At 44.3% G+C, this 10598-nt stretch overlaps 1 protein-coding gene across 1 annotated transcript in view; it reads left to right on the forward strand.

Annotated features, from left to right (window-relative positions):
* GAD2 (glutamate decarboxylase 2) overlaps positions 1–10598 on the forward strand; it is a 52392-nt gene that overhangs the window by 31657 nt on the left and 10137 nt on the right. Inside the window, exons 9-11 of the mRNA XM_006025371.1 lie at positions 2044–2098; positions 4112–4228; positions 6373–6437. Of these exons, the coding sequence (XP_006025433.1) occupies positions 2044–2098; positions 4112–4228; positions 6373–6437 (237 nt within the window). The remainder of the gene's footprint in view (positions 1–2043; positions 2099–4111; positions 4229–6372; positions 6438–10598) is intronic.

Below are 10598 nucleotides of genomic sequence, written 5' to 3' on the forward strand. Positions count from 1 at the left end.
GTCTCATAAATTCCAAAGCCAATAGGCAACTTATAGAGCACAATGCTAGACTGGAGCTTAGAAGTGATGCAGGGGAGAAGATTTCTTGTGAAGGCAGGGCTTGGACTAAAGTGAAGCTAGGAGACCATCTGAGCTTTTGAACACGTGTCTAATCTGGGACAGTTGGTAGCAGCATACTTACGGGGGCAGGAGGGGGTGGTAGCAAGCCATAGTTCATTGATCAGGAGTTTCAAAAAAGAGAGCAAGTTTCAGATGGTCCAGCTCTTCTCTCTCTTGAGTTTTCATCATGGCTACTGCCCCTCCTCCTGGGCAGTCCTTAACTTATATAGACCTTATGACCTCATTTACCTGTTCCAATGGAGGCCAGCACCTGTTGGCTGCAAGCCAACCGATTTGAAATTCATCACTGGTTGCTGGGCAGACTGGCACGGTCTCTAGCCCCCTCCCAGTCAGGTTGGCAGTGCGTAGAACAATAGGGAGCGTAAGCCCCTCACCCAGGTATGTGATGCCAGTCACATAGGCAGAGGGAGCAGGTTTCCCCTCTCCCTCAGGAATGTATCCAACTCAGGTTACCTAAAGAGATGGGATGTGTGCCCTCTGCAGGGCCCATATTAACCAAATTGTCACAGAGCAGAGTTTTTGGGAAGAGACAGAGGTGGTCTTCTGGTCTTCTGCCACAGAGCTCATAAGAAATGCAATTTTTCTCACTATAACTTTTCATTCTTTTCCATCTCCATTAAAAGTTCACATGAAGATTTTTTCAGAGAAAAACATGAAAAAACTTACACATTTTGGTATTCTGTTACCTTTTTGGGAAAGCATTTCAAGTTTTTGGTTTTCAGTTTTTTCATGAAAATATTCCTTTTTAACAAAAACCCACTTTTTCAGTAAAACAAATGACCAGCTGTACTAAGAAAAGGTCCTTTAAGATTTGGTCTCTATAAATACACATGGTTAATCAAAATTAATTAAAAAAACTTTGCAAAAATCAACAAGGAACCATCATGATGCTAATCTTGTTATACATTTTCTTTCTTCTTGGATAGTCTTACTCTCAGCTGAAACAATCAAAGCCCCACATTTCAATATGTAAATATTAGCAGTGTTTTCATCACAAACCTAATGAATTTACAAGATTTTCCAAATTAGCCTGGAGGGCTTATATCACAGAGGCTGAATCTCAGGTGAATGGCTCATACTAAATCCACTTCAAATACAATATACTCTCTGCATGAAGGGCTTGAATATGTACATAAACTTAGCCTGGACCAACACTTTATTTTCCTGCCTGTTTCAAAGCTAATATTAGTTGACCACATCAAGCTATGAAGTAGTTTTCCCTGCTGTAGCTCCATTGATTACATTAGTATTACACTAAGGATGAATTTGTTTTATTCAAGTGCAAATGAAAGCCAGTGTTCTCCTGTGGATGTGGAGATGTGATGTGGTCACACCTTTACTTCATGAAGAGGGAAGATACCTTCCTCCTACTGTCCACTTCATTTATGAGCTTCCAGCCAGTCCCATTGCTTGAGGCCACTGCAGCTGAATTGGGGATCCTGTGAGTTGGCCATTGGAAGGTAGAATCATGGGCTTCAGCTTTCAAAGGCCTGCAGTTGAGGACAATATTGGGTTGCCACAGTAAATTCAGAATTTTCCCTCAATTCAGAACTCTCCTGAGGACATCCAGCATATTCTCTATGGTTACAATCCATCTGAACCCCGAGGCTCAATGGGGCACGTACTTTAAGTAGAGCTTGTGTGAAGGGCCATGCCATGCCCTGTCTGCTTTGGGGTGACTCACACATGATCAACAGTACATTGGTGCAAACTAGGTGATAATCCACAGGTTGACATTCAGCCCTGTGCTAAGGCCAGTTCAAGGACTATACACCAGATGAGGTCTTAATTTAAGGGCTTCAGTGGGCCTTGTGCAGTAGTATCAATTTCATCCTTACCTGGGATTGTTACTTAAGGGGGAAAGCAATAGAAAAGGCTGTTTTCAAAAGCAAAGCCCTAATATTTTATCATCTTTTGCTGCAGGGGGAAAATGATCCCATCAGACCTTGAAAGAAGAATTCTTGAAGCTAAACAAAAAGTAAGTGCATTAGCATGTGCCTTCAGAAACAGTAATGGAGTTTGAGCTTCTTCATATACGAAAATGCATTAAGGTCAATGTAGTTAAAAACAAACAAAAAACGATTAGATCCCATTTTGCAGCAGGTAGTTCAGAACTTTTAAGAAAGATCAGTCACTCTTTCTTATGTTGTTCTATATGTTAAAACATATATACAGCTCCTGTATGTAATTTTCATATGCACTTTAGACTCCCAGGCTAAGTACAGACAGTCTAAAAGCCCGAGGATGAATCAATTCAGTCTCTGCATGTTACTGTAAACTGCAGAGATTAAACTGAGAAACGACTGGATACACATTTACTTTTGATTCAGGAAATGTAGCCACATGCCTGCAGTGGCTCAGGCCAGAAGCTGGGGGGGTACTAGAGCACGCCTTTCTGGCATGTAGCCATTATGGGCTGTGTGTTTGCTTCCTCTCATAGGCAACACATATGGGGTGCACAGGAGTGCAGGTGCACCCCCTGAGAGCGCTGGTGCCCCCCTTGAGAGCAAGCGCTCTCAGCTTAGGCAATGGGCAGGGGGGCAGGAAAATCACTGGTGCCCCCTTCCCCTGCACTGAGAAGTGCAGCTGGCACTTTCGGGCTTGGCCCCCACCCCCGCATCAGGGATCAGCCGCAGGGACCCCCGCCCCCGCCACCAACTGCGCTGCAGCCCATCCTTGCTGCTGATGCTTGCATTGCCACCTGTGGACAATCGTCGTGCCCCCTCGGCCTCAGGAGGCATGCATTGCATATGTTTCCTCTTCCTCCTGCCCCCAAAGTCTCTGGGATTTGCAATCCACAATCACAGCAGCAGCACTCTCCAGAGTTGCTCATCACTTTCTCTTCCTGCTTCCAGATGCCTCTGGGATTTGTAGTCCACAGTCACAGCTAGCATTAAGTTTCAGTAAGTTTAGCATCAAGGCAACTCCCCTCCCTGGCCCCAGACCCCAGCTAGGATTTGCTGGGGGGCCGGGGGGTGGGGTGGGGAGAACAGTCCCTCCCCCCCTCCCCACACACACATACCTTTCTCTGCTGGAGCAGACAGCCCAGCCCAGCCCAGCCCAGGGCTAGAAAGCATGCTGGGGGACTGTGATTTAACTTGAACCAGGAAGGGGTCTGGGACAGAAGTTTCATAAACCAGTTTGACCCAAATCATTTAAGTGCAATACTACATTCAAGCAGGTTTATCTTAAACTAGTTTCAACCATTTCAAAACTGGTTTATGTGCGCTGAACTTATGTTCTTTACAGGTTTAAACCAGTTTATGATTACTTAAACTGGTTTATGTGTAATTTCTGTCCCTAGCCCAATACACAATTAATTTGACTCACTGTGTCTGTTGATTTCAGTGGAGCTATTCATGTATTAAAAGTTATGCTGAAGCACAAGACTGCAGGATCAGAGCCTTAAAATGTAAACTCCCTGGGGCAGGGACAGCATCTTTTTACCTGATGTACATAATCTAGCACTTTCTGAATGCTAAAGAAATTGAAAGAATCATAATATACCAACAGGTTAATTCCAAATTTGCCAAAGATTTTTGTTGTACACTGAATCTCTATGATAGAGGTAATTTTACATGGCATAACACAGAATACACATTTTTTGTTTCTGACAGAGGCAGGAGGTGGGTTGTTCATTCTAAAGTTTTTCTTCCCAATGCATACCCTCAATACCGACCTTGGAAGTTTGCTGCCACCTTTAGACAGAAACTGTAACATCACTGCTATATCAAATAAGAGAAGCGAAAAAAATAGCATGCGAGTTCCTGATTTCCAAATAGCATCTCATTTTTTCATAGGAATATAGATACCTATGTGTTCACTCTGGAGGAGCACAGCAGCTACTGGAATTAAGCTTATTTTTTTAATTACTTTATTGTACAACTACACTCTGGCTACTTGGGAGGAAATCAAACTATTGCAGGTGGAGGTGGGTTTTATTTGTCAATGAATAGTCTCTCTTTTAAAAATGTCTTTCTCCTTTGCATAGGGATTTGTTCCTTTCTTAGTGAGTGCCACAGCAGGAACAACAGTGTATGGTGCATTTGATCCACTCATTGCTATTGCAGATATCTGCAAGAAATACAAAATCTGGATGCACGTGGATGTAAGTACTGTATTAGTCTCAGGTCACATCCTGTGTTAACATGCATTCACTCATGCACATATAGTGTCATTTTGTACAGCTAACAACATACCTGGTTCCTGTAATGAAAACTACACCTAGGGATCAATTCTCCACTGATTTGGAGAAAGCCTAGGCTTCTGGAACAGACTGGGCATGTGAAACCCTTTAAAAATAAAGGCATTTGATTTTAATTGCCTGAACATGAACTTACATGACTGATGTTTGAAACCCTTGTTTGAAAATCTATGCCTTATTTCTAGACATTATTAAAATAAAAAAACCAACATATTTTCAGGCCCATTGCCTGAAAAATGGGGGCTGGGGTGGTGTGTAGGGTTACCATATTTCCAGTTTCAAAAAAGAGGACACCTGTTGGGGAGGGGGAAAGGGGTATCATGATTGTGGGGTGGGGTAGTGATATGCCCATGCCCTGTCCCTGCCCTTCACTCCCAAACCACAGCCCCCACAGCCCTGCTGCTGCCCCTCACTCCCAATCCATAGAACTCTACCCCTCAGACCATGCTTGTGCCTCTCACTCCCAACGTGCAGCCCCCTTGTCCTTGTTGATGCCCCTCACTCCTGACCCGCAGCCCCCTGGCATTGTCTGTGCCCCACACTCCTGGCCCACAGTCTTCCACCCCTCCTGGTGCCCCTCACTCCCAAGGCACAGCCCACCCCCACCTGCCTTGCCAGTGTCCCTAACTACCGACCTGCAGCCCCCTGCTCTCCCCAGCCTTGCAGCATCTCCCAGCTGCCCCACCCCTGTGAGCACAGGCACCAGCACCAGTGCCACCAGCCCAGCCATACAGCTTCCTGCTGCCCCTAAAGAGTCCCCTGTCCCCTCCCGTGCTGGAGGGATAGGCACTTCCCCCACCTCCTCTGCCCCACTACAGCCCTAGTGCCCAAAACAACTACCCCCAATCCCACCAGGCACCTGCCCCACTCACACACCCATCCCCTCCACACACACACGCACATGCATGCGCACACTCCCCAAGCCCTGGCCCTAAAACCCCCACCTCCCATAGACTTACCTGCATCCAGCTGCCGGGGCTGCTCCCACCACTCTGCCTGGCTGCATGCTGGCCACATACATGGGCGCACACAAACACATGTGATGCCTCTGCCTCCAGTTGCCTTCCCCCTACTCCCCCTAGCCCCAAGCAGCTCCTTGCTAGGACAAGCCGGGAAGTGCCAGGAAAAATTTTGATGCTGAGCACAGCAAAACCGGACATTTGTTGATATTTAAAAAAAACACACGAACAGAGATGGGAGGACCCAAAAAGAGGGCACTTCCAGGAAAACCCAGACATGTGATAACCCTAGTATTATGGGCACTAAGGTACATGGTTGACAGCCAAGAGGTTGCAAGTTTGAGGCCATAGCAGAAGCGCTTGTGGTGCAGTTATGTCAGCTGGAAAGTCTACAAACTACCTTGTCACAAGGGCATGAAAAGGAAAGAAGGCTGCAAAATAGACAGTTGAGCAAAATGACATTTTTTTCTAAATTTGCAGACAAATAATACTATAATTTCCCCCCAAATGGCCCCAGTAACTGGGGCATATGCTGAAGGTATTTGCCAGATGACATGCTTACCTTACTGGGGTCCTTGCAGTGGCTTATTCTCCTGCACATGCTGGGAGATCAGCTCTCACAGTTCTGCAAGAGGGGAGGCAGGGCAAACAGCTGTGTTTTGTGTCCCATCCCATTCTATCACCAGTGCCATTCTCCTCCCAGTCACAAAAGTGTAAAGGTCAGTTGACCTTTCAGTGAGTCTTTTTTCCCTACTTGTCTCCCTACCACTGCTTAGGGCAGGCCCAGTGTAGCACTGCCATGTGCTAGTGAGAGAGGAATTAGCTGGACAGGAGGATGATGCTAGCTGGTCCATGGACCTTGACCTACATAATTCCAGCTACAAGCTACCAGAAAAAAACAACAGAAAAAGAACTGTGCTGGTATGGATTATGTTTCCACCCACAGACTGCAGGTCCATCAGAGCTGTGATTTAGCTTCATGCAGCCCACTTTGGAAAGAAAAGGAGCAGACATCAAATTGACCTGAATACATGTGTGTCAGCAATGCAAAGTTACCTGATTTTTAAGATAATGTATCTTGTTTTTCAGGCAGCATGGGGTGGTGGACTACTGATGTCCAGGAAACATAAATGGAAATTAAACGGTGTTGAAAGGTATGATTTATTCTCAAATTATTAGATGCCCCAATGAACTCAGGATTACTACCAAATGGCTCTAAATAAAAATCAACCAGGTTGATGTACTATTAATAACTTATGCCCAATATACACAGTATGCAGCGATCTTTGAGGTTGTCCTCTCAACTGAAATAATATCATTAAGTTCCCTTGTTTAATAGGTATTTTGACTTAAAAGTTGTGGTATATGACTTTGTTTTCTGCTACAGATAATCGATAGTTTCTATCTGTGGAATTCACCTCTTCCAAGCTGCAGAATAGCTTCTGGGTGATTCTCTGTGCAGATCTGTTTAGTGAGACTTAGATGTGCATCTTTAGTAAGAAATGATCCCTGAAGGCCTTGCATTTGGGTTGCCAGATGGTCTAAGATCATCCCATTATTACTGGGGCAATCATGTATAAATCTTCAGATCACTTACAGAATACACAAAAAATCAACGTCACAGTTTCCTGATGTTACAACTCCTAAGTATTTTTGCAATGTCACAACATTCTGGGTTCCACAATGCAGTTGGTTCTATAGAGATTTTTTTATGAGCAGATGAGCTCCTATGCATAGATTCTTCTATGCCCCATACTCCAGTCTTTCTCTGGAGGGTCAATCTCCTTTTCTCATATACATGACTATATAATATCTTGTTGCCAATGAAATCAGAAGCACAAAACCTTTACAATTAAAAAAAATAGCTTAACAAGCTTGATGTATTTTAGTTAACCCCACTCCCCACCAACACCCAACACACACAAACATTTTTTACACTAAAAGTGTGTACTTTGCTTAAACAGAATATACTTAGTGTATCCAGAACAGATAAAAATTCTGCCCCTCCTGTCAGGAGATAGCATGAAAGAGACACATACGTTAAAAAAAAAAATGGATACAAGATAGGAGCCAAATCTGGATTAGAAACTCTGGCTATGTCTGTATTTGAAAGATGTTCAAATTACAAAATTCAAATCCACAACTGGATCAGAATTTCCCTAATGCTCTGCAAAGAGTCATCTCCAAGTAGTGGGCAATGACATGGTTCCCATGGGACATGGGAATCTTGCCATTTCCTAATCTTTCATCATAAGGCGATGAACAGGGACTCAACTTTGATTTTTTCAGGACATGTATACACCTGATATGTCTACATTGAAGACTGTAATAGAAAACAAATACCTCAAATTATCTTTCATAAAGCTAGCTCAGATACTGGAAGCAATGTAACCAAGGGAGCATGAAGTTCTGCACAATCTGATTTACCCTGGTTCTTGGCAGTGTGGAGTGTAAATATACCCACCACGTGTCCATTTTGAAAAAGTAAGCACACACGTGGAATTTTCATGCGGGGAAATACACTGCTGTTTAGTTACCATACATCAAATTGAAACTTATTTCCTTAAATTCCAGTCTGAGCATCAAAGTATGACATATGAACACACAATTAATGTGGCCATGTTTGGATGTTGGTATGTATCTGTGAATACCTCCAGTTTCAAATAATGCCTGTAGACCAAATTCTACCAACCTAAATTATGCAAAACCCCAAATGGTCCAATAGGAATTTGTCACATTTTTTTCATTTTTGCCTATATAATTGTTTTTCTTAAGTGTTGTCGTCAGTAAGCATTTTATTTAAGTATATATCAGTGGTTGGTGACCAGCACTCTGTGACAAAGTGAAAAAACCATGACTTCTCCTTTAACTAATTACAATTTTTTGTATATAACTGGGATGAATTTTGGCAATGGATGACTTGAAAATCAATGTGATGACTTAGGCAGAAAATTGGCACCTGGGCATCACTGTAGGTAAACAACTTTTCTGTTATTAAAAAACAAACCAAAAACAAGTCACCTCTATTGCTCAGAGGGATCTTAAAGAATTGTTTGCATGTGTCTGGGTTAGCACAGATGAAGTTCATAGTTCTCATATCAAAGGAGATTCATAAACTCAGATGCTAGTTTGGAATCATTTGCTCTGGCACCCTAACCAGATGATTGACTCTGAGTTGATTAAAAGCTGCCAGTTGCTCAAAGAGCTGGGCCAAGTAGCCAGATGTTGCCTGTGAAAGAGTATTCCTCACAGGCTTTGCATCAGGTGCCTGCATAGTCCTGTTTAAATAGCAGGAAGGAAAGTGTAGAAGTATTTGTATTCCACTGTGTCCAGGTACAGCATTTGACAGTTGCCTGGTTGAAGAGAGTAAGAAGCAATCTGGGAGAAAATGATAATGGTGTGTATACATCCAAATCACTGTTTCCAAGATCTCTCAGACAGAAAAAAAGCAATCCCTTCAGTGCCAGCTGCTCAAGCATGTGCCTTCATTTTTTAGTTTCAAACTGGGGGCCTTTTTCGTTCGACTAGATATTACACCCCTGAAAGCCAACAGATTCAAGCTTTTATGGAAAGAGGCATCAGTTTCAGTCAAGGGCCTCTAGCAGAGAATGCCCTGCCACCAGCTCCCTCGTGTAGACCCTGGAAGCTACAAGTCAGATTTGCAGGTACAATCTGGAAAGCAGGGATGGGAGTGACCCAAATTGTGTTACAATTAACTGGGGGTGCAAAACAGTATCTGCAGATATTTGTGTCTTCAAAAGGGAGGGCACCAGGTCATGCTGGGGTACATGTTGCCCCTGGCAAATTCTGGGCTAGATTTTTGGCACATCTAATGGTGCTGAAAACTGGGAGTACTGGAGTGCAGCATATCATCTTCCTTTCCTGTATTGTAGGAAAACAGCCACCAGAGGTCCTTTATTCCCCCTCCAATACAGGTATCTGGGGAGTGGGAAGAGCCCTGGACAGAATACTGGGGAGAGTAACCTGTGTCATCTGTAAGGGCAATGCAGATTATTTAATTTTCTCTCCTCCTGGAGATGGGTGGAAAAACCAGACAGGAAACTGCAAGACAATATTAAGAATTATAGAGAAAGGAGTGAAATAAAATTAAAGCTCTTCTATCTCAGTTAGTCAATTTAGCATGCAGATTGTAATGCACCCCCATAAGTAATATTAATGTAACTCATATGATATGTGTACATTAATAATCAAGCACTAATCTCTGGAGACTATTTGTAGAACAAAGCTAGTCATTCAGTCCAGATATTTTTGTACCCACCTTGGGAGCTGTAATTTTTGCTAGCAAATAAGTCAAATCACTTTCTAACAGTCTCTGCCCTCTTGGTAACCAATGGGTATGGACAGAAGTAACAAGTGAAATGTTTCAGATGCCTTTGAAACATTTTGAAGGGCCAGCTGTACAAACATACAAGCCCTTTGAAATGTTCCAAAAGTGCTGGAAGCACTGGGTACTATTTTGAAGTGCATCACTGCTCCATACATGTAGGGAGCATCACAGGGGACCCCTGGGTCCTCCAGTATCCCATGGTATACCATTCACTTCACCACATGCATACACATATGTGGGAGGAGAACGAGGAGTGGAGTAGACTATAGGCACTCTCCTGGAGCAGGGCACTCCCCCACCCCTGGCTGTCACTGCTGATGAACGAGACCAAGATCCTGCCTGAGGCAGGTAAACCCCTTCTGCTGCCACCCTTACCCCAAAATGCTAGGAGCAGCAGTGGAAATCCAGCACCTGGATACCTCTGTGGTTCCAGTGGGGGTGGGCCTGACCCGTAATGAGGGCAAGCAGGGCGCCCGTCCCCTGCCAGGGAGCCTTTGTCAGAGCAGGCAGAACCCTGATCCCAATATGTATGAATTGGGGTTGTGGGGGAGGAAGTGGGACATCAAGCTCCCAGAAAGCCCAGACATGGGGCTGCTGCCAGAGCTGCTGTTGCTGATGCTGAACAGTTTCAGCACTTCCTTTCCCCTCACCCATGCTGCCGCCATCCCCTATCTGCTGTGCTCAGCATACACTTGTCCTCTTTCCCCCAGCCCTCTCTCCTCCTCAGGCACCAGATGAGCTCACCACAGCTCTAGGGTGGAGGCAGCTCCAGTACCCCTGTTCTGACAAAGGACAGAGACTGAGAGCAGTTCCCCCCACGGGCCCCTATAACACAATTTGACTGGAGAGCAGCACTTTTGCATTGTGTCTGGACCTCATAAGCTCATAACCTATTTTCAAGCATGTTACACTGTTCATACCCCCAGACAAACAGAGAGAGCAGGGATGAGGGTAAAAGAGTTGTGTG

This window comes from Alligator sinensis, unplaced genomic scaffold (genome assembly GCF_000455745.1).
Source record: "Alligator sinensis unplaced genomic scaffold, ASM45574v1 scaffold455_1, whole genome shotgun sequence".
In the NCBI taxonomy this organism is placed as follows: Eukaryota; Metazoa; Chordata; order Crocodylia; family Alligatoridae; genus Alligator; species Alligator sinensis.